At 53.2% G+C, this 21,858-nt stretch overlaps 7 protein-coding genes and 1 non-coding gene across 8 annotated transcripts; 4 read left to right on the top strand and 4 right to left on the bottom strand.

The window, feature by feature from the left end:
- Window positions 1-11: 11 nt before the first annotated feature.
- BJY04DRAFT_t71 lies at window positions 12-99 on the bottom strand. Its single transcript has one exon. It is a non-coding gene; the product is annotated as a tRNA-Gln (tRNA).
- A 1,067-nt stretch (window positions 100-1,166) lies between these two features.
- BJY04DRAFT_207250 (major facilitator superfamily domain-containing protein) lies at window positions 1,167-2,910 on the top strand (the record flags this gene model as incomplete). The annotated part of the gene is made up of 5 exons (XM_073713834.1): window positions 1,167-1,349; window positions 1,399-1,515; window positions 1,561-1,907; window positions 1,955-2,508; window positions 2,561-2,910. 5 exons carry the CDS (start codon window positions 1,167-1,169, stop codon window positions 2,908-2,910), a joined length of 1,551 nt encoding a protein of 516 aa, XP_073571549.1.
- A 177-nt stretch (window positions 2,911-3,087) lies between these two features.
- Window positions 3,088-5,087, top strand: BJY04DRAFT_227536 (major facilitator superfamily domain-containing protein; the record flags this gene model as incomplete). The annotated part of the gene is made up of 4 exons (XM_073718648.1): window positions 3,088-3,144; window positions 3,370-3,476; window positions 3,526-4,412; window positions 4,510-5,087. 4 exons carry the CDS (start codon window positions 3,088-3,090, stop codon window positions 4,803-4,805), a joined length of 1,347 nt encoding a protein of 448 aa, XP_073571550.1. The 3' UTR covers window positions 4,806-5,087.
- BJY04DRAFT_188039 (uncharacterized protein) lies at window positions 4,897-6,241 on the bottom strand. Its single transcript, XM_073711151.1, has 2 exons — window positions 5,461-6,241; window positions 4,897-5,383 (listed from the first exon to the last, which is right to left on the bottom strand). The coding sequence occupies exons 1-2, from the start codon at window positions 5,960-5,962 to the stop codon at window positions 5,013-5,015; spliced, it is 873 nt and encodes a 290-aa protein (XP_073571551.1). The 5' UTR covers window positions 5,963-6,241; the 3' UTR covers window positions 4,897-5,012.
- Window positions 6,242-7,756: 1,515 nt separating this feature from the next.
- BJY04DRAFT_188046 (LLM class flavin-dependent oxidoreductase) lies at window positions 7,757-9,942 on the top strand. Its single transcript, XM_073711152.1, has 6 exons — window positions 7,757-8,486; window positions 8,574-8,586; window positions 8,657-8,716; window positions 8,769-9,325; window positions 9,371-9,548; window positions 9,596-9,942. The coding sequence occupies exons 1-6, from the start codon at window positions 8,053-8,055 to the stop codon at window positions 9,812-9,814; spliced, it is 1,461 nt and encodes a 486-aa protein (XP_073571552.1). The 5' UTR covers window positions 7,757-8,052; the 3' UTR covers window positions 9,815-9,942.
- Window positions 9,943-10,669: 727 nt separating this feature from the next.
- On the top strand, window positions 10,670-14,872 carry BJY04DRAFT_188049 (ankyrin repeat-containing domain protein). Its single transcript, XM_073711153.1, has one exon. It carries the CDS (start codon window positions 10,693-10,695, stop codon window positions 14,731-14,733), a length of 4,041 nt encoding a protein of 1,346 aa, XP_073571553.1. The 5' UTR covers window positions 10,670-10,692; the 3' UTR covers window positions 14,734-14,872.
- Window positions 14,873-14,907: 35 nt separating this feature from the next.
- On the bottom strand, window positions 14,908-16,717 carry BJY04DRAFT_188052 (oxidoreductase, short-chain dehydrogenase/reductase family). The gene is made up of 6 exons (XM_073711154.1): window positions 16,299-16,717; window positions 16,103-16,222; window positions 15,818-16,018; window positions 15,543-15,707; window positions 15,326-15,469; window positions 14,908-15,246 (listed from the first exon to the last, which is right to left on the bottom strand). The coding sequence occupies exons 1-6, from the start codon at window positions 16,364-16,366 to the stop codon at window positions 15,063-15,065; spliced, it is 882 nt and encodes a 293-aa protein (XP_073571554.1). The 5' UTR covers window positions 16,367-16,717; the 3' UTR covers window positions 14,908-15,062.
- Window positions 16,718-16,760: 43 nt separating this feature from the next.
- Window positions 16,761-18,613, bottom strand: BJY04DRAFT_188054 (putative MFS transporter). Its single transcript, XM_073711155.1, has 5 exons — window positions 18,349-18,613; window positions 18,008-18,298; window positions 17,764-17,961; window positions 17,268-17,711; window positions 16,761-17,205 (listed from the first exon to the last, which is right to left on the bottom strand). The coding sequence occupies exons 1-5, from the start codon at window positions 18,567-18,569 to the stop codon at window positions 16,866-16,868; spliced, it is 1,494 nt and encodes a 497-aa protein (XP_073571555.1). The 5' UTR covers window positions 18,570-18,613; the 3' UTR covers window positions 16,761-16,865.
- Window positions 18,614-21,858: the final 3,245 nt, after the last annotated feature.

Consider the following 21,858-nt stretch of genomic DNA (forward strand, 5'->3'; position numbering starts at 1 on the left):
GAAAAAAGAAGAGGTCCTGCCCGGGATCGAACCGGGATTACCAGATGTGACTCTAAAGGATATCAGAGTCTGATGTCATGACCATTAGACCACAAGACCTGAATTGTTGAAAACTATTTCAGTATTTCATTGATACAGTAAGCTAAGCCTACAGGCAGGTTCATCGCGATAATAACCCTTGATTGAGATGCCATGACAGCCATACTGATCTGTCTCATATGAGCTAGTTGTTCCGGTCTGGATATGCCTCCCTAGCCATCCAGAGAGCTTGGAAGCATGCTGTTACGCCCAGCTAGTTACACCCCATTCCCAGCGTCCCGCTGATTTTCCGAAATATATATCACCAATATTGCCATCACCTATATACTACATTTTAAAGCGAGTCCGATTAACACTGACCAAACCACACTCAGCTGCATTACACAATGCAAAAACTATAAGACCCCGAGCGATGTGTAAATCTGACATGTCGTGCAGTTCTACAACGGCGGAGGTTGTGGCACTAGGGAACCAGTTTCTCGGAGCCGTTATGTATAGACTAATGCATAGACTAATCCATGGAAGGGAGGAAAGCAGTGAGAACGATTGATAGAGAGATCCCGCCCTGGCAGCTCATTGATATCTCCTCCGGAACCTTCAAACTCACCCTTGAGCCGGAGGAGTTGCAGGTGACGATCCCACATCGCCTCTACAATTACCTCCCACGCGGCAAAGCCAAGCATCAACAATCCCAGCCAAAAATGACGCGAGAAGGAGTCTCTAACCGCAAGCTGAGATTAAGCTCAGTTTTCTCGGGCGAGTAAAAAGACCAAGAATCCTCGGTCTTGCATGCCTTGCAGTAAGACCCCTAATTCGTTGCTCCTGGTTGGCGCGCACGCCATCCCGTCGCCAGATTGCCCTAGATGTCCACCGCAAAGTCCGCCTGCCACTCGCTGAAAAAAATTTAATCTCTTGCATCGTTGGAGCTGCTCATGGCGTCATTGCGATTTATGTCAGTTCTCGCTTGACATTCTGTGCGGAGGGTCATTGTAATTCGGGGAGGGTAAGATGGAGAATGGAGAAAGGATCCTGCTGCTTATCTTGGCTGCTTGGTGGTAGGTATAAATGTCAGCGGTACTGCCACCCCTGTCATTGCAATAGTTGAATCTACCATCATATACTGCGCCATGGCGGAAGTCGAGAATAAGGGTCCCGTCGAGGATGTGGCGAAGGCGCCCAGCACAAACAGCGAGGAGGAGAGGAGACGAGAATTGCTCTCGTCGTTCACGCCCGAGGATGATGCGCGGATTATGAAGAAGATCAACTATCGATTTCTGTGGTTAATTGGTATGATGTATTTGATTAAGCAGGTATGCTTCCCCCACATCCTTTGGGAAACAGTCTAACTGACGATTCTAGATCGACTATACAAATGCAGCAGCCGTCAAGGTGCTCCAGGTCGGCGACGAGAGAAACGTCTTGAATGAGTTGAACATGACGAATGATCAGTATAACTGGGTGCAGTCGATATACTTTGTAGGTCCGATTCCCTGTTGTTGCGGGTAGGTCTGACGGAACCAGATTAGTTACATCGTCTTCGAAGTACCCAGCAACATGCTCCTCAAACGCCTTACTCCTCGCCTCTGGCAGTCACGTATCATGCTTAGCTGGGGGATTGTGCTGGCATGCCATGCTGCAGTCCAGAACAAGGAGGCACTCTGGGCTCTGCGCTTCCTACTCGGTATGTGCGAGGCGGGCATGTTCCCGGGTATTGCGGCGCAGCTCTGTGGATGGTACCGCAGTGACGAGATGGGATTGCCAATTATGTGGATGTTTGGTTTCCAGAACACATCGGGTATCGTTGGATCATTGATCGCTTATGGGATTTCATACATGAATGGGCTATGTGGGATGAGTGCATGGCGATGGTAATCTCTTTTTTCTGCTCGCATGCTATCTTATACTGACAGAACAGGGTCTACCTCCTGGAAGGCATCTTCACCATTCTCTTCGCCGGCGTCGTCTACTTTGTCCTTCCCGACTGGCCAAAGTCGCCTCGCACAAGCAAGTGGCTCACCCCTCGTGAGCAAGAATACGTCGAAGCGCGACTGTCCGAGAACGCCCCCAAGACAGACGACTCAAACCTTGCAGTTAACGAGATTATTGCAGCGCTCAAAGACCCCCGAACATACTCCTTTATGATCCAGCAACTGCTCATCAACTTCGCTGGATACGCCTTGAGCTGGCAATTACCAACCATCACGACAAGCCTTGGTTTTGCTGGGCTTCCCCGTAACCAGCTGCTTAACATTCCCCCTGCTGCCACATCCGTGCTCGCAATTATCTTCTCCGGCTGGTTTTTGAAGAGAGCATACATGACCCGCCCAGCATACATCATGTACTGCATCATGGGTCCGATGCTGTTGTTTTTCATCCTGCTTGCCACGTTGACGAATAAGGTCGGCATCTACATCGCCTGTACACTCGGCACGATGTTCTACTCCGTCTACTTCATCCCCTTCTGGGCCTGTACGTTCCAGCCGGTCTCCTTCATTATCACATGACTAACAAACTGCGACAGGGCGAAGCTCCTCCCTAAAAGGCACGACAGGCGCAGCCTTCACACTAGCCTTTCAATCGTGCGTCGGCCAAGTCGGCGGCGTCATCGGCCCGCAGCTCTTCCAGTCGCGATTCGCGCACAACGGGTACAAGACGCCGTTTGCGATCTGCGCGGCTGTCATTGGGGCCTCTATCCTGTTTAACGGGTGGACGTGGTGGTTGACGAGGAACGTGGAGTATGATGTGCTAAGAGTGAGACGGCTGAGAATTAAAGAGGAGAAGGAGGGCAGGATCTATGCCGGGGAGGATGTGAAGGTTTATGAGGAGAGGAAGTTTTATGAGGGGGTCGGGAGGAAGGGAGAGACTGTTTGAGGGTTAGCTATCTACCCTCGGATGGACCTAGGGTCGTCCAAGTACCCAACGACTACTGAAAGAAAGTCAAGTAGGTCCGGAGCAACTATCTAGAATCAAAATATAAAGAAGCATAGCTACGGCAACGGAAACGATCCGCGTGCGGGGGATCACGAATAGCCGAGTAGATCATTAATAATGCCCAGCCCCAGACCGAGGCTTTGCGTGCTTCTCTCGACCTGCCACTGGCTCGTTGTTAGTCAATTGGAGTCGTGAACACAGGTCATTTCAGCACGGAAGTCGGCACCTCTTCATTCATAATGTGCTCTTCACCGAGTTTTGCGACACTTGACTCCAACATCTCCTACATCCCCCCTACGATGGACTGCCAGCGAGGGTTTGTCTTGCGTCCGGTTCAGTATGGCTTATACAGACACAGAAGTAGACGAGAGGGTTCAGATCCACGATAAGAATGAAAAGATTCCTCCAGTACAAGAGGCAGCGCTGCCTCCACCACCACCGAAAGAAGGAGGTCTTCGAGCCTGGCTCCTAGTGCTCAGCACGTTCTTTATCCTCTTCAATATCTGGTTTGCACCCCAATCAACATATCCAAAAGCCACACTAACTCTTCCACAGGGGCCTTGCCTTCGCTTTCGGCTCCTTCCAAAGCTACTACGTGCTCGACTTCCTCCCCAGTGTTAACACATCCGCAATCTCCTGGGTCGGCACAATCCAGTCATGGCTGCTAATCATCGGCGGGCTGGTCTCAGGCCCTCTCTTCGATCTAGGCTACTACCGCATCATGATCATCACCGGCAGCTTCCTCTCCGTCTTCGGGATTATGATGCTCAGTCTCTGCCACGCATACTACCAAATCCTCCTTAGCCAGGGTATCTGCGCCGGACTCGGCTTCGGCCTGCTATACATCCCCAGCATAACCCTCGTGAGCCGAAAATTCGCCCGAAAGCGCGCGCTCGCACTAGGCGTCTCAACGGCAGGCGCACCACTAGGCGGCGTAGTCTACACCCTCATGTTCGAGCAACTCCTCCCAAAAGTTGGCTTCCCCTGGACAGTCCGGATAATCGGCTTCGTGATGCTCGTCCTCTTCCTCGCAGCAGGCGCTATCCTTCTTTCCCCCGACGAAACCGACCAGCCAGCCGCAGCGCAACCTTCCGCGCCAGCACGCCCCCGCCGCCTCTTCGACATCGCCGCCCTCAAAGACCTCCCCTTCTGGAACTTCACCGTCGCAAACTTCTTCCTGTATCTCGGCTACATGACGCCCTTCTACTACATCCCGATCTTCGCCGAGACACAGCTCGGCACGTCCCGCTCCCTAGGCCTCTACATCCTGATCATCTCTCAAGCATCCTCGATCATCGGGCGGGTCGTGACAACCGCCGTGGCGCATTACTGGGGCGCCATGATCCCGTGGATCTTCTGTGGGGTTGCCTCGGGCGTGCTGTGTATCGCGTGGATCAGCGCGACGAGTCTGGCGCGGTTTATCCTTTTTGCGGCGTTTTATGGTAGGTCTCCCCCCTTCTCAGTCACAAGGCAGCCACTACCCATCCGTATCCCGATCCCACCCCTAGATTATATACTGACAAAATAACAATACAACAGGCGCAATATCCGGTGCCCTCGTCCCCCTTCCCCCCAGCGTCTTCCCGCATATCTGTCCCGACCCGACGGCGCTAGGCGCGTGGCTCGGCATGGCGCAGAGCATCACGAGTTTCGCGACGCTGATCGGGGCGCCGATTGCAGGAGCGCTGGCGGATCTGGGAGCAAGGGGGAGTGATGATTTGAATTATATGAATGTGCAGCTGTGGTGTGGGGTTTTGATGGTGAGTGGCGCGGTGCAGCTGCTGGGGTTGTGGTTTTTGCTGTGGAAGTTGAGGGATAAGAAGGGGTTGATATAGAGGGGGTTTTAGTCGGGGGTTTACCTTAAGTGGATGATTCCAGCCATTTCCCCGCGAGTATTTAGGGGGTGGGTGGGACTTAGGAGCGGCGTGGTATGACATGGTATATATGCAAAAATGGTATCAAAAAGTATATACAACCAGTTAAAAAGCACCACGGTTCCTCAAACGCTCATCCCGACCCTAGTATAACAGAATAGAAATCCATCACCGATACCAAAACCACAACTCCCCATTACTCTGATAAGTACTCCCCCCAGACCCACCATCAATATCCAACCCCGTCGACATACTATACCCCTGCTCCTCGAGACACTGCATGAGATCCAGAATAATCAATCGACTCTGCACACTCCCCTTCCCACTGGACTTATTCCACGGATTCCCCTTAAACTTCAGCTCAAAGTTCCCGCTCACAAAATCCTTATTGCACGCCTCCACGCGGTCTCCAAAGTGATTGATCAGCGCCGTTGCAAGTTCCGTCGGGGCGTTGATGAGATGGAGTAGGTCCGACGAGTCAAAGGATATGCACAGCCAGCTGAATGCGCGGGGTTGTTGGTAGTGGAAGATGAGGCTGTCTGTATACCACAGGATACACCGTTAGTATATGCCTTACAGAGGAGAGTATAGAATGGTATTAAAGGAGAGAACAAACCTTTCTGCCCCCAACTCCCATAATTCCCCATCCGCGCCACCCTCCCCGTCGGCACAACACACCACCCCTCCTTCGCAAAGGCATTCAAGATCCCCATCAGCGTCACGCGGATCGCGACCTTCTCTGCATCATCCGCGTACCCGAGCGGATTTCCCTTGAGTTTCAGCTCCAAGCTCTCATCGTATGTCTGGACCTTCTGGATCCCCTTCGGCCAGAGACCCTGGATGACTTCGCTCGCTAGCGCGGTGATGGGTTCGGGAAACCGCAGGAAGCGGATCCGGTCTGTTTGGGCGAAGGAGAGCATGGCGAAACGGGTTTCGTGGCCTTTTAGGGGGGTGCGGTCGTGGTCGTTGTAGGTGGTTGTTGTTGTTGTGGAGGGGGCGGAGGAGATGGTGGAGGAGCGAGAGGAGGGGGTGCGTATGGCTTCGGCGTAGTTGGGGGGGTGGTCGGAGTTGGTGTTGGTGGGGAGGACGGCTTTTTCGGGGGGGATGTTGTAGGCCATTTTGGATGTAGTTGTCGTGGTTCTTGTAGATATGTTGAGCTGAGGTGTTGAGCGAAACCAGCGCTCTTGTAACGATAGATGAGGGGACGACAGACGACAGGAAGAGCTTCTGCTTACTGCGGGGATTTCGGGAGCAGCAAGCTGTAGTTACTAACTGCCAAGTAGAAGCTCGTAAGAGAAAATGGGGGCCGTCGGTCTTTAACCCCCAAACCTGGATGTCCGACTCGTATTATTTGCCGATTTTATTGTTCTGCCTGATACTGGGGGTACTTGCTCAGGCTTCAGCCACTGACACAGCCTATCACTGTAGATTTGAGGATCAGCTCGTCTGCTCTAGTCGGGGCTGCGATTGGACTGCGCCACAATTACCCTGTGTGCCAGCGTTCAATTGGTGTCCTTTCGGCCCCCATTTTAATACCCCATAATGGCCACTCGTGCCCGGCTATCGATCCTGGATTCCTTGCTGCCTTGTGGTGTGCGGGAGCAAAGGTCCACTGAGGCTTGATACAAGCATAATTTGGCTGCCTGAAGTGTCGAGGAGTGAGAGTACAAGTCTGTCGATGACTCCATCCTATATAACCAAGATGCTTAGTCCGTAATGTGCGGAGATCATTTCCTCAGAGGGAGAGGGGCTGGTGGTTGAGAGCTTGGGCCAAGGGATTGCCTATTTCTGGTGGCTAGATTCAAGATTGAGCACTATGAACCTACTATGTAATCATCACCATTTGCATTTCTCTGTCGCTATCGAAGTCATCTCGGAGGCTGTCGCCTGAGCTCCACGAGGCCTGCCATCAGGGCTGGGCCTTGTGGCACCGGGTCTCGGTCTCAAGGACTGGGGTACTCCGTAGGTAGGTACTGAACCCTTCTGTCCCCCGCTGGAGGAGCACTCCCTATGCACAAGTGAGGTACCTAAGACCTAAGGGTTACCCATTTCGGCAATGTCAAAAAGGCGCCTCCTGCCCACGATGTGATATGTGATTCTGACATTGTAGGGCTGACACTGCAATCTTAGACTAAGGGAGAGGTTGTGGTCGTAGTCGTCGCACAGGCTGTGAGCGCGCCTTAGCCGGGGATTATGCAAACGACATTGCTTCTGTGGATGAGCGCCGATGAAGGGATATCTTGAGTAAGGACTATGATATCCCTATACGGTCGTCGATATAACTGTGCCATTTCCTGGGGACGATGGCCATTTACTGTCCGATCGGTAGAGTTGAAGGGCAGTGCCCGCGCAGGCATTCGTTGCGATTTAGCTCACAACAACCCAGAATAAGACCAGTAATACTGTCCTGAGAGGGAACTTGGTGTTAGTCGAAGGAACGGCCAGGATAGAGTCTCCCAATCTAACTATATGGTTCAATGTGTCGGTTACCGCGAACTATATACTTGCTCAGCCCCTTCTCCTATTTGGGTTTGCGGAGCAAACCGGCGATTAAGCTCAACACCAAAACCAAAATAATCTCTCGGCCAATTAGGTTACTTTTGATCAAGAAAGTAGCAACAGTCGCAGCTCAAGATACAATCCACTCGAATTGCGTGCTCTCAGTCCCAGTGCGCAGGTCATAGTAAATCGGTCGCACGCCATAATCGCAACCACGTAGATCAGCAGATCAACCACCATCACAGCATCTCAATAATTTGACCTCTGCAGTAGAATCCAGAACCATGGAATCAAGCTCAGATCGAGCTTCAAATTCGCCAGATTGGTGCTTGCTCGGCCGAGTAAGAGTCGGTAGCACGCCATCGCGGCCCACATTGATGCTATACAATCCTCAAATATGGTCGCGGGGTATGAGCGCATCCTAAGGTTGATCGCGATTACAACTGGAGGGGTAGGAGGGGTTGTGCGACAGAGAGAGTATAAGTATCGTCATTCCCTCGCCTGAGCTGTTTCAGCGAATTGCTTCGTTTACGGGTCTTACTTTGACACCAAACTGTCCGCAGAGGATCTATAGCTCAGCTACAACCCAAACCACAATGTCAACCGAGCAACCCGACCGACCGCGCAAGCCGCTCATCCTCAATGCTTTCGTTGAGATGTGTACGCTCCAAATCCCCTCTCTCTCGTCTTATACCACCACACGATCCACATGCTGATAGCAATGACAACAGGCAGCGGCCACCAATCCCCGGGTCTCTGGCGCCACCCGGAAGACGAATCCCACCGCTTCAACGACATAGACCACTGGATCGAGCTCGCGCAGCTTCTCGAGTCTGCGAAGTTCCATGGGATCTTCATCGCGGATGTACTTGGTACTTCGCCCTCTCTCTTCCCCACTCGCCCCTTGAAGACTCCAGAATTAACAGCTGTAGGTGGCTACGACGTCTACAAAGGCCCGCGCAACCTCAGCCCCGCAATAACCTCCGGCGCGCAATGGCCCGTGAACGAGCCGCTGGCAGTCGTCCCTGCGATGGCGGCCGCGACAAAGAACATCGGGTTTGGGGTTACGGTGACGACGACGTACGAGCAGCCCTATCATCTCGCGAGGCGGTTGTCGACGGTGGATCATTTGACGAAGGGCCGGTGAGTCTTCGCTTTCTTCCTGACGTGAACAGAGAGGGAGGAAGCTGAAATGGACGTTTGTTTGCTGATGGTTGCCATTGTGGGTAGGATTGGGTGGAATGTGAGTGCTGTCTCAACTCCCGAGCGAGGAGTAGGTGAGGATTGTGAATTGACGGTAATGACAATAATAGATCGTCACCGGATATCTCGACTCCGCAGCACGAAATCTCGGACACGCTGAGCAGCCGTTGGTATGTTAATGTTCCTCTCCAACAGTCGTACGGTATGGTACTGACTCCCCAGCACGACGACCGCTACGCCGTCGCCGAAGAATACATCAAAGTAACCTACAAACTGTGGGAATCCTCCTGGCGGGACGACGCCGTCCTCCTCGACCGCCAAAAAGGCATCTACACCGACCCCAGTCGCGTCCGCGAAATCAACCACGTCGGGAAATACTTCAACGTCCCCGGCCCACACATCTGCCAACCAAGCCCACAACGTACACCCGTAATCCTGCAAGCAGGAACTTCAAAAGCCGGGAAGCAATTCGCCGCACAGCACGCGGAGGCGATCTTTGTGGCGGGACACAGCCCGTCAATTGTCGCGAAGAATATAGCCGAGATCCGGGCGCTCGCAGCGAGCGAATACGGGCGGGATCCGGCGAGTATCAAGTTCCTTGCGCTGCTTTGTCCCGTGCTGGGTAAGACGGAGGAGGAGGCGCGGGAGAAGTTTGAGTATTATCGCAGTCTGGGGTCGATTGATGGGGCGCTGGCGCTGTTTGGGGGGTGGACGGGTATTGATATTAGTGTTTATGGGGAGGATGAGGAGTTGAGGCTTGTGCCGAGTAATGCGATTCGGTGAGTTGTTTCTATGACTGGGTTGGGGCTAGCTGACTGGTGTAGATCGGCTGTTGAAGGGTGGTCGAAGGCGACGCCGGAGGTTCCGAAGTGGACGAAGACGACGGTTGGTCAGCATATTACTGTTGGTGGGTTGGGTGCGACGCCGGTGGGAACTGCAGCGCAGGTCGCGGATGAGATGGAGCGCTGGGTGCGTGAGGCAGACGTTGATGGGTTCAACTTGGTGAGTCACTTAGGTAGTTGAGCCATCTGGCTGTGCTAACGACGCAGGCATATGCGATCAAACCCGGCTCGTTCAAGGATATCATCGACCTGTTGATTCCTGAACTGCGAAGCAGAGGACTGTTCTGGGACGACTACGCCGTTCCCAAAGGCACATATCGCGAGAACCTGTACGGAAAAGCTGGTCAAAAAGGGCCTCCTCAAGACCATCCCGCTGCAAAGTACCGGTGGCATGCGGGGGTGGCAAACCACGAAATTCCCGAGTAAATCTGCCCTGCGAGGCGCAGAGAATGTCCTAGGATGATCATGAAATGGAGGAGACGTCAGGCTTAAGTGTTCATCATGCTTATCAGGGTCTTCGCAGGCAAGAGTGATTCTTACGACCGGGCGAATGAGGGCGTTGAGATATTCGGCTGCCTGTGCCAAGGGACTGAACTATAGTTAGCGATAATAAAGTTATCTTGAATGCTTATGCAGTTAAGGGAGCGGGTGTCGCAAGTAGGCTGTGCTGAACCCTGCTGCCAAATGCAGGAAACGACCCCCACTCCCTGCCACACTCGCTGGAAATAGCAGCAGCGACAGTAGACCGAGGGGATGATCATTACGCGTACTGCAGAGGATATCACTAACTGAGTTTAGACATCCTGATAGGTTGTATGCCTATGTGAAACTCGAGACTGTTCAAGGGAGAGGAAGCGAGCAGGGAAAGGGTCTGCTCTGCTGAAGCTTGCAACAGTGGCACAGTGCAACTGTCTGTCGGTCTATCACTCGCAGTGACTCTCTCAATTGGCTGCAACATGCATGAATGGGGCCAAATACGCGGCACTAGGAGCCACCATCTCAGCCTCAACGCCCTGATTGGCCTTGTCATCTCCAAAACTCCGCTCCAGCTGAACGATGATTAATCTCCTTTTCTGACAAAGATGGGGACGGGCACGGGAAGATCCGTTCTGTCTGGTCCGTTTCCAGCCTTGCTTTTTGGTGCGTCTGGCATCTGCAGGCGACCCCTGCTGGGCTGAGTCTAGCCAGCCTGTTATTTTTAACCCGTCCCTGCGCGTATATTAGTGCCTTTCCCACAAGTTCTGCGACAAGCTCGGGTTTTTCTTCTCATTCTCATTATCGCCTGGCTATGGGCACTGCCAACCATGGATCCGTTGAGCATCACAACGGGGGTCGTCGGGCTGGCGACCCTCGCCTACCAGCTGATCGGCTATCTAGGGACCGTCAAAGCCGGAGGCAAGGATCGCCTGGCGCTGCTGAATGAAATCACAACGCTATGGATGGCCATGACAGCTCTGCAGGAGCAGGTCTCGCCAGATACATTGAAGGACAACAAAATCCCACCAACATTACTACCCCTCTTCGAACCGGATGGCGTTATCAACGAGATCAAGATCCAGATGGAAGGGTTGGAGACGAAGCTCAAGGCGCGCTCGGCGCACGGGAAGTTCGCACAGACCCTCACCTGGCCCTTCACCCAGAAGGACGTCCAGCAAATTATCGACCGCATCTATCGACTCAAATCTACCCTGCAGGATGGAATTAACCAGTCGACTCATGCGCTTACGCAGGATATCTATCGCGATGGCCAGAGCGTCAAGAAGGTGATTGACGAGGCGCGGACGAAGGAGTTGATCGAGTGGATCTCGCCGCTGAATTTCGTCGCGAAGCAGAGTATGATCTGGAACGAGCACCACAAGGGAACCTGCAAATGGTTCCTCGACCGAGACGACGTGCGCGAATGGCGAGAGGGAGAAAATAAAGTGATTTTCTGTCCGGGCATTCCGGGCGCGGGCAAGACTTTCCTCTCGTCGATCATGTACAACGAGCTGCAGGGGCTGCGGGACCGTGGCGAAGGTGGACTGAAGGACGCTGCGATTATCATGCTGTACTGCAAATGGGACGATCCGCTGTCGCAGAATATCGATAACTTGCTCTCCAGTATCATCAAGCAGCTGGTGCAGCGGTATGAAGTTGGCTTGACCGAACTCGAAACCATGTACACCAAACACAGCAAGGACGGGACGAGGCCGTCGAAGGAGCAGCTGCAGTCGACGCTCACTCGTTTGCTTCGCGAATTCAAGAAGGTCTTCATCATCTTGGATGGTTTAGATGAGCTGCAGAAAGAACAGGAGCGACTCCCACTCCTGCAAAAGCTATTTCCCTGGGGCGAGCTCAGCCGCGTCAAGGACAAGGACGAGACTGTCTACTCGCCGATCAACCTGATGGTCACCTCGCGACCATTACCCAACATTGTGCGCCATTTCCGGGATGTTTCAAAAGAGACGATCTATTGCGACCGTGGGAGTAAAGGCGACCTCCCGTTGCAGTTCCACTGCGCCGAGTGCGAGACGCAGAACGGCGTGAGCTTCGATCTCTGCGATCTCTGCTACAATTCTGGCAAGCGCTGCGACTACAAAGGACACTCCTTCTACTTCCAGTTCAACACTCGCATCATCCAGATCTCGGCAGTGGATGAAGATCTGGATACGTATGTGCGATGGCGGACGCTGAACTCCGACTTCCTGCAGCAGTGTGTCGAGGTAAAGGAGGGATTGATGGATAAGATCCTGGAGACAGTTGTCGCCAACAACGGCGGCATGTTTCTGTTGGCCAAGTTCAACATGGACAGTTTGGAGTCGAAGCTCAGTGTTCGGCAGGTCCTCACAGCATTGCAGTCGCTGCCGAGGGAGCTAGACGATACGTACTCCGACGCCATGCAGCGTATCCATGACCTGCGATCTTCGCAGAGAGAAACCGTCATGACGTTCCTTCGCTGGGTGGTGTTTGCCGAGCAGCCGATCCACGAACGGGCCATCGAGCACGCCCTTGCTATCAAGGATGACTATGGCGACATTGACGACGACGACATTATCCGCGCCCGAAATCTCGCCAACAAATGCGCCGGCCTGGTGCAGTTCGACGAGTCGGATTGCCTCCGGCTAGTGCACTACTCGGCAGAGAACTACTTCAAGCAGACCCGAGAGAGATGGTTCCCTAATGGTAACCAGCCCCTGGCGTATGCTTGTTTGAAGTATCTGCAGTTTGATCTCTTCAAGAATGGCGCCTGCTCCGGGCCAACTGAAGCCGTGGACTTTGACCGGCGCATCGACAAGTACCCTTTCCTGCGGTATGCTTCTCTGAACTGGGCCAAACACTTTGACTCGGCGTCTGAGGAGGAGGAGCTGTTCACGCGAGCTATCGAGTTTCTCACCGATCCCGGCTGTTTGGCCACCGTCACTCAAGCCTTGTGGTACCTCGAAGACCAGCAGAGGTCCACCAGCTGGTCCGCCAAAGACGGTTCAGCCATCCACCTGGCCGCTCACTTCAACCTCACAAGCCTCATCAAGGAGCTCATCCGCCGGGGCCATAACCCAGACGTCAAAGACATCAACGGCGTCACTCCACTCGGTCTGGCGGTGCGTCGTCCCGACGCCGACGATGTTGTGACCACCCTCATCGAGGCTGGTGCTTCGGTCAATACCATCGACAACAGCGGACACGCCCCAATCCACAACGCCATCATGTACGACAAGTTGGAAATTCTCAAGTTGATTGTCGCTCAGAAATCCGTCGACGTAAATATCTCACACCCGAGTTGGTATAGCTTTACGCCGCTCCACGTTGCAGCCGCCATCGGGTACGTCAAGCACCTCGAGGTCCTGATCGCCCACAAGTCAATCGCCTTGAACAAGGAGTGCACCAGTCCCGAAGGCGCAACCCCGTTGATGCTTGCAGCCCAGCGTGGAGAGGAGGAAACCGTCAAGGTTCTGCTGGAGCTCCCCGGTCTAGAGATCAACCACCAAGACAAGGACGGTCGAACCGCACTGATCTATGCCGCCGAGCGTGGCTACTACTCCATCGTCGAGGCGCTGCTCAACAAAGGCGCCGACACCGAGAAACAGGAGAAAGGCTCAAATGGCACGGCGATCATGCGCGCGATCGACTACGGTCGGAACAACGTTGTCGAATTGCTGGTCAAATGTGGCACGAACCTCCACCACGTCGATGTCTTTAACCGCGGTATTCTACACTCCGCCGCTGTCAACCGCCAGCCCGACATCCTCCGCATGCTAGTCGCCCACGACAAGACCCTAGACGTCAACATGCGGGACATCAACGGCAAAACCACCCTCCACGACATCGCCCGCATGGGAGGCGTCGAAACCGCAGAAACCCTCATCGATCTCGGCGGCGACCCAACCATCAAAGACAACCACGGCCGGACCCCGATCCGCGTCGCCCACGAATCCAACCACCTCGGCATCCTCGAGATGTTCCGCGCCGCGCGCCGCCAGCGTAAAGAAAACGGCATCGTCTCTAAGTCCGACCCGGAAGTCGACGAAATTAAACGCTCCGACACCGGCATCTCCCTCCCGGGCACCCTCCCTATCTGGTCCGTCGTCGTCTCAAACCTCATCAACGAACTGAAAGAACGCCTCCCGACTTCCACCCCAGACGAAATCAACGAAATCGACCAAGACATGGGCCAGTCGGCCCTGTACTGGGCCGCCGCCCAGCGCAGCCCGGAGGTCGTCCAGCTCCTCCTGTCCCACGGCGCCGACGTAAACCTGCAGAACTTCTACGGCCGCACGCCCCTGCACGTCGCCATGATGGACGCCCGCTGGGACATCGCCGAGATCCTCGTCGACGCCGGCGCAGACCTCGAGCTCGAGAATATCTGGGGGTACACGCCGCTCGCGGAAGCCAAGGCCGCCTCGGGCCTCCTCCTCATCGAGCGCGGCGCGAAGCTCGAAGACCGCAACAAGATAGACCTCGACTACTACCTCCCGCTAGCTGTGAAGCACGGCTACGAGACCTCCGTCCGCCGCCTGATCGCCGCGGGCGCGGATGTCTGGAGTAAAGGCTCCACAGGAAAGACGCCGTACATGATCGCGAAGGAAAACAATCGCAACGAGCTAGCGAACTTGATTTTGCAGCTTGCGCCGAAGCCGTCGACTCCGGAGCCTGAGCCTGAACCCGAGCCCGAACCTGTGAAGGACAGTGAAAAGGCCACCGGAGAAACCAACGGTGTTTCTGAGGAGAAACTCAGTGGCTTGTCTGGACCGATATTATCCATTGATGCGGATGCTAAATCCGGCAAATCGTTTTTCGCTAGACATCTATATACCCTTTTCCTTGTTTTGATTTTGGTGCTTGCGACGACTTTAGCGAGGGTGCGTTGATTTTATTATATGAGATTGATTGATGTGATGTGATGTTAGCGATGAGCACGATGGCGCTTGGGCGATATTCATGATTGATTGATCAGTCCCTGAGATTATTTTATATATGTAGAATATGCATGTCATGTCCCATCACGAAGGATATCTATTTCTGATAGAAATCTACCATCATACTCATACTCATAACTTACACGTCCCTTGGAGGTACAACAACTCCTTATTTGAAAACCACGATCTACTCACCCAACGGATAAGCATGCAGAATCTGGCCACCTACACAGTCATCACACATTAGCCACCACCACCCAAACCCAGAATCCACCACCTACTTATGAAAAACAAGGGGGGAGAGACTTACAGAAAAGCGCCGCATCGGAGCTAGCCAAAAACACAAAACTCGTCGCAACCTCACTCGGCTGGCCCGGCCGTCCGAGCGGCTTGCTACTGGCCCAGTCCTGCATCTGCTCTGCGTCGCGCGTGTCGACTTGTATGGGGGTGTATGTTGAGCCGGGGCTAAAGACACAGAGAGAGAGAGGGTTAGCACTTGGATAAAAAAAAAGGGGGGCATGAGTGTGAATGGGGGGATGCGCACGCAACAGCATTAACCCTAATCCCCTTCGGAATGAGCTGGAGGGCCAGCGAGCGGGTGAAGCCGACGATTGCGCCCTTTGTCGAGGCGTAGTCGACCATGCTTGCTGTGCCGCGGAAGGTTGTTACGGAGGTGTTGTTGATTATCCTATACGTATCCCAAGATCAGCTATGCTCCTCCAGGGCTGCTTGGGGGGTGATCCGAGAAAAGTAGAACTCACGAATCCCCCTTATTCATATGCGGCAGCGCAAACTTTGTAACCGCAAACATCTGGATGATGTTACTCTGGAAGACGTCCTCGACCTGGTCGAGGTCGATCTCGGCGAGGTCTTTGCAGGGTTCTTGCTTGGAGGCGTTGTTGATGAGGATGTTTATCGTGCCGAATCTGTCGAACCAACCTGTTAGTCGGATTGCACCCAGAACTAGCACTCTAAACTGAAAAGGAAAGGGTGACAGAGCTGGAGCTGGAGTCCTGGGGAGTATGGGCAGACGTACTTCTTAACATGCTCCTCAACAACCTTCTTGCAGAAATCCCTCTTCCGCAGATCACCCTGCAGTAGAAGGCATTCCTTCCCTTCCTTCTCAACTAATTTCTTCGTCTCCTGCGCGTCTTCTTCTTCGACGGGGAGGTATACGATCGAGACGTCGGCGCCTTCCTTCGCGAAGAGGGCTGCGACGGAGCGACCGATGCCAGAACTGTACGTTTAAAATCGTTAACATAGCCCTCGCGACCTAGACTGATTCGAAGAAAGAGGAATTGTGAAAACTGGTGGCACGCACTCTCCACCCGTAATAAGGGCCTTCTTCCCCTTCAGTCGGCCCGAGCCCTTATACTCGCTGATTCCGTCCGGTGTTTCGAGTTTGGTTGGTTCGCTGGGCGGTGCCATTTTGCTTTCGAGTCTGTGAATTTATGAGCATTCTGTCTCCAGCAAGATCAACACCAAGGGGGAAATTGATAGGGGGAGGCAAGACCAACCCCGGGGTATTCTGCGTCTGGGCGCTGGTGGGCGCCTTGAATGTCTTTCCGTCGGCCATTTGGGACATAGTTGCGGTTGTGGTTGTATATTTTGAATTGACTGTAGGTGTGTATGTTTCTGTTGATGATAGAGAGAGGTGTCAGGTGTGGGTGTAGGTAGTATGGTTGGAATGTTTGTCCTGGAAAGCGCAATGCGAAGGGGAGAAAGGATATTTGAAGAAGAGATGCAGATCACATCATATCACAGTCATACCCTGCAGGGCAGCTATAGCTTAAGGTAGGTAGAATCTAGAACCAAGATATGGATTGAGGGTTGGCCATACATCTTGTGCTGTGCAGGTGTGGGGGCGCTGATCTCATCATGGCGTATACTGGGTTTCCAACAGCAGCAACAGGGTCGACAGTAGGTACTGATAAGAGACCACAAAGGTTCTTATCAAGTATATACCAAAGGGGATTACGGGGTATTAAATAAGGTAGCATTTATCATATCCAGAACAACGCTGAAGAACTAATCACAACAACCGACATACACCCCTACCACCACCTCTCCCGATTATCCCAAATCTAGAGAATAAACCTGAACCCCCTCGGCGCATCCAGCTCACTCTCATCCACCGCCGTATTCTCCTTCAGCTCCAACCCCTTGTTCATCCTCGCATGCACAGTCCGAATAACCCACGCCATAACCGCCACAATCAGCGCAACACCAGCCGTCGCGCTTCCACCGGGAATATACCGCGGCCCTGACGATGAGGGCCACATGTAAGAGCCATAGATACTAGCCGTGTTCCCGATCATATTCGCCGTCGCGATGGCAGCGGAGCGCTTGACGAGCGGTCGAGGGAAGGAGTTTGCGACCCACGCGATGATGATCTGGTAGGCGGAGACGGCGCCCATGGGCATTCTAGGTGGTAATCTATTAGGTTTGGTCTTTGACAGCTGTGGATCTAAGATGGGGAGACATACAAGAACATGCCGAAGAACCTCGCCCCGATATTCGTGCTCGCCGTGCAGATGATATTCCCGACGATGCTCACGCACATGAGACAGATGATGTGGATGCTGCGATCGTTCGTCTTTCCCGAAGTCCAGGTTACGACGAGCGAGACGAGGAACGTTGCGATCCAGACGGGCGCTGTGATGAGTAGCGTCTCGATGTTGCTGTAGTTGAGCGTCTGCACGATCGAGGGAAAGAAATACTGGAAGGTCTGGGAAAGCAGCGAGCAGTGCTGCAGGAAGATGAAGAGGTAGATTCTGGGATCGGTGAAGACCATGTAGAGAGCTTCCTTGATTGAGGACTCGCCGGTGTCGTCTGCTTCGCCGGCGTCGTTGATGAGGCGCCATTGCGCGTAGGCCTTTTCTTCGTCTTCGAGCCAGTTTGTTGTCGCGGGGTAGTTGGGGAGGAAGATGCTGGTTTTGTTTAATTAGATGATGGTATATAGAGTGAAGATATGAGACTTACGGGACGAGGGCGGAGATGGCGACGGTGATGACGCCTTCAATGATGAATAGCCACCGCCAGCCGGAGATGCCGTGCGACATGTGTAGGTTGCCCAACACGCCAGCTCCGATGAGGCCGCCGAAGGCGTTAGCGAGCGAGCTGCCGGCGTAGAACCAGGCGATGCGGTAGCTCAGTTCCTGTCGGGTGTACCAACTCGACCTGCGATTGTTAGCGTGGTCGCTTTAAATAGACAGCAGGTACGCACATCAACATGACAGCACCGGGGAAGAATGGCGCCTCGACGAAACCGAGGAAGAAGCGCGCAACAACCAGGCCAGCGAAGGTTTGCGACGCAGCCTGGCAGGCGGAGATAACGCCCCAGATGCACATGGCAATACCGAGGAAAAGCGACGGTCGGACGCGGGTGAGGAGGAGGTTTGACGGCAGCTGCATGAGCAGATATCCGACGAAGAGGATGCTCGTCGCGAGGTTGAAGTCTGTGTCTTTCATTCCGAGGTCTTCTTCGAGTGTTCCGAGCCGTGCTTGCGAGAGGTTGCTAGAACATAACATTAGCACCATCGTCAATCGCAGAGGTAAAGCACGTACTTCCGATCCAAAAAGTTCAGCAAATACATCATCACCAACAGCGGCAAAAGGTGCAAATCGACCTTGCGCAGCAACTTGGTCGTCATCTGCTTATGCCACTCCTCTCCCTTGGCCGCATAAGCCTGGTACAATTCATCGTGTTCGAATTGGACCTTCTTGCGCTGAGCTTGAGCATCAGCCTCAGTATGGGTGGAAACGGCCTTCTCGTCGACTTCGGCCATGTTTATGGAACTGTGGTGGATATCCGGGGTGGGTGAGAAATTGGTCGTGGGGTATTTTCTGGAGACTGGGGGAATGAGCCTTTAAGCGAAATCATCGACACGGTCTCATGACTGGTTAACCTCCATCGGAGATCGTCCGAGCCCTTTGGCAGGCTGTCCGGGGACTCCACGACCCCAGAGCTGGTCGTTCGGGGGAATATCCACCGAATTGGAGTAGTCTGATTCGTGATCGTCGGAATCCGGTTTCCTTCAGGTGAACAGAGAGGAATCCCCCAACCTTGTCATTTTATAGACAGAAGAGAATCGGGTGCCCGAGGCGGCTTCCTCCCCAGACGGCATCCAGACGGCTTCCAAGCCACAGGCTGCAGCCGCCAGAATCCCGCCAAGTCAGTTGGAACAAGCCAATCACAGAGAGCGCTGGAGAGGCAACCGGCCGGAATACCGAAGTCGGGGGTTCCCGCCTTCCCCGTATCTCCATTCTCCTCTGGAGTCTGTCAGCTCAGGTGGACCCCAGCTTCACGCCAAGTTTATCTGACCATTCTGGCGATTAGCAACCCAGAAACCTGCAGGATTCCTCGCTCTGAAATGCCCCATCCCGAGAAACTTTATTGACCTCTTCACCTGCGATCGGGGTAACCCCGAGAGTTGGACACGAGCCGCCTGATGAAGGGACAAGAGACCCAAAATTTTCTCTTTTCCAGCTTATGTGCTGTATGATGCAATACTCTACTGTGGCTATTATGCTGCGATAAGTGCTGGTGACTGTGAGAGAGAATTCATTCGCCCTCTTCGTGGGTTTCTTACCTGTCCGAGGGGAATATATATCTTAGGCGTGGTATGAAGATAGCACTACTCACCGAGAAAAGCTGTGTAGGCAAGGAGAGAACTCTAATACTCAATACTGCAGGAGAGTCGAGGACGCGATACCAATTCATGACCGTGATATATAAGATAGTAAACAAACTCCGAATGACCGTGCCTGTCAGGGATTCCCAGGCCATCAAGATTGATTCACTACTATAGCGATATGTTCCTTAAATAGAGACGTCGATGAAGGTATTTGCTGTAATAAGCCCCGGTGATGCGGGTCCAGTATAGGTACGGACGGCGAAGAAGCAGCCGGACGAGCCATGGATCGCGCCTGCCCTGTGGGTGGACATGGCAGAATAGGAAGGCACGACGGACTGGACTAGACCTGAAGCATGGGGAAGGAGCGACCCGCTCTATGGATCGTGCCTTCCTCCCGGGGAGCAAAGGGAATAGGAAGGCACGACAAGGGTCAACACAAAGGAAGGAGCGATCGAGTCACTTTTCTGTTGGCGTTAAATCGCCCAGTCACCACTTAGGAGTATGTACGGCAGGGAGACGGGAGGAAGGTCTGGCATACCACCTGAGAACGGCCAAGACCGTGGTAAATCGAAGATCACAGTTAGGGTGCATAACACAAGAACAGTGATTGATCCTTAAAAAGCGTAGTTGAGACAGTTCGGTTGACATTCGACATAACCCCCAGTGGGCGCGATAAACTTCGGCAACTATGACTATGTGCAGATGCCATATGCCCTAGATTACCTCCTCTTGGACGCTGGTTATAAACATTCGACGGCTAACGAATCACAAACAAAAGCCGAGTACTTCTCCTGCCATAGATGCCGACCTTCTGGCATAAGCCCGGATTCGAACCTGTCGTACCAGGCTGTTAGGCGGCCACTCGCTCACGACCCTGGCTAGAACGTTGTCAGCCTTATTGATCTCATCTCTCGACATAACAGATCAACTCCAACAACATCTCCTTAGGTAAAAAGGGGGGTTATAACATACTCTCAGCCACAATCCTGCGCAAGTCATCCCGAGCAGCATTAAGGTAGCAACCTTAAGCACCCTGGAGCTGCCCAATCGACCCCTCAAAGTCTCCATATAGACCCCCGATAGATCCAAGATATCTGCAAGTAGAACATACAGAGAACTATTCAGACTCCCTGCGGCGTCTTGGTTCTCGCTCGGAGCAAGGCCCCCTTGATTGGCGACGGTCACGCAGACTTTCGTAAAGGTGTCCGCGAAGACTTCAGCTTGGGGATGCGGATGGACTGGGGGACTGGGACCGGAGCAGGGGAAGAAAGTGTGAGGGTTGCACAGAGTGTATAAGAGCTCTGAGTCCAGAGGACCTTAAAAAGCTTTCAGTAAAGAGTTGAAATCAACTGAAAGCTGTCCTCAATGCCAACCTATCACCAATGAGAACAGAAATTGTAAGCTAGGAGTATAGAGTTTCTTGAACAATCTCCATAGAAGTCGCTTCCCTCACCCTGCAGGAGGTCACGGTTAGTTCCATAATATAACTGTATTGCATTCACACTAGTGCCTTAGAGTATATTTTGTTTTTTCAAAGAAACAAGCTTCCCATATGTGCTATAATAGAATTAAGGTTCTTATTGGGGTTGACTATTTTGAGGCTTTAAGGACAACCAAGGGTTTATGTGACCTTAGCTCAACTCTGACTGCCAATATCAATTATTCCGAGGCTGATTTACATCCCAGACGCCAGCAATCTCTGGAAGGCGCGGAAGATTAAATGATCTACACGAGTCAGGGACGCTTGGCCGGAGGATTATCCGACGTGTCGCTCGTTTGGACACGGTTTGCATAGCCCCGCCCGCTTGGGTTAATTGGCAGTTGGCACTTCTTCTTCTCTCTCCTTCTCCCGCATTCCTTTCCCTGCTGAGGTCTGGTCTGAACCCATCCCGGATCACCACTCGATGGATTTGAGCCTCGAACTTTAACGAGCAAGTTCGGATTGCGAATCGGGGCTATAAGGATTATCATTGGTCCCTTCTACTGTCGCTTCCACTCTTATCTCCCATCGACCCACCCTCACACAATCGCGAAATATATCCATGCACTTCGAAGAAACGCCCGAGGACAGATTGCCCATGCCTGTAGGTGTGTGTGTCCACGAAAAGCTCAGTCTCTAATATTTCCTTTGCAGGAAACATCAACCCCCATAGATGACAGCTCCCGCCGCCCCATACCCCAGCCGGGGCATCGGGGGTTTATGTTTGTGAATATCGAGACCAATGTTTCGCCATTCGTCAGCAGGAGAAAGGAAATAAAGTCATTTGTCGCGAAAAAAGCCGACCAGCGAAAAAAGAAAGAGGCTATTGATCGGTTGAAATCGTTCCAGCCGTTCAGTGCCCGTACGCCGCAGCAAGAAGAGGAGGAGATGGGAAACGTTCACGGAAAGAAGAAACAGATTCCTCGTTCGACACATGAAGACAGTATGTTGCCAGTCAGA

This window comes from Aspergillus karnatakaensis, assembly GCF_047715665.1.
Source record: "Aspergillus karnatakaensis strain CBS 102800 unplaced genomic scaffold BJY04scaffold_22, whole genome shotgun sequence".
In the NCBI taxonomy this organism is placed as follows: domain Eukaryota; kingdom Fungi; phylum Ascomycota; class Eurotiomycetes; order Eurotiales; family Aspergillaceae; genus Aspergillus; species Aspergillus karnatakaensis.

What these genes read in the sequence shown, in the direction of transcription:
- BJY04DRAFT_188039 (XM_073711151.1), bottom strand. Translation starts at nt 5,962, where the DNA reads ATGGCCTACAACATCCCCCCCGAAAAAGCCGTCCTCCCCACCAACACC. An exon ending in TGGGAGTTGGGGGCAGAAAG is followed by an intron (nt 5,384 to 5,460) that starts GTTTGTTCTCTC and finishes TGTGGTATACAG; the next exon opens with ACAGCCTCATCTTCCACTAC.
- BJY04DRAFT_188046 (XM_073711152.1), top strand. Translation starts at nt 8,053, where the DNA reads ATGCTGATAGCAATGACAACAGGCAGCGGCCACCAATCCCCGGGTCTC. An exon ending in GACACGCTGAGCAGCCGTTG is followed by an intron (nt 8,717 to 8,768) that starts GTATGTTAATGT and finishes CTGACTCCCCAG; the next exon opens with CACGACGACCGCTACGCCGT. An exon ending in ACGTTGATGGGTTCAACTTG is followed by an intron (nt 9,549 to 9,595) that starts GTGAGTCACTTA and finishes CTAACGACGCAG; the next exon opens with GCATATGCGATCAAACCCGG.
- BJY04DRAFT_188049 (XM_073711153.1), top strand. Translation starts at nt 10,693, where the DNA reads ATGGATCCGTTGAGCATCACAACGGGGGTCGTCGGGCTGGCGACCCTC.
- BJY04DRAFT_188052 (XM_073711154.1), bottom strand. Translation starts at nt 16,366, where the DNA reads ATGTCCCAAATGGCCGACGGAAAGACATTCAAGGCGCCCACCAGCGCC. An exon ending in CAGACGCAGAATACCCCGGG is followed by an intron (nt 16,223 to 16,298) that starts GTTGGTCTTGCC and finishes ATAAATTCACAG; the next exon opens with ACTCGAAAGCAAAATGGCAC. An exon ending in GCCCTTATTACGGGTGGAGA is followed by an intron (nt 16,019 to 16,102) that starts GTGCGTGCCACC and finishes TTAAACGTACAG; the next exon opens with TTCTGGCATCGGTCGCTCCG.
- BJY04DRAFT_188054 (XM_073711155.1), bottom strand. Translation starts at nt 18,569, where the DNA reads ATGGCCGAAGTCGACGAGAAGGCCGTTTCCACCCATACTGAGGCTGAT. An exon ending in CTGAACTTTTTGGATCGGAA is followed by an intron (nt 18,299 to 18,348) that starts GTACGTGCTTTA and finishes GTTATGTTCTAG; the next exon opens with CAACCTCTCGCAAGCACGGC. An exon ending in AGGTTCTTCGGCATGTTCTT is followed by an intron (nt 17,206 to 17,267) that starts GTATGTCTCCCC and finishes ATTACCACCTAG; the next exon opens with AATGCCCATGGGCGCCGTCT.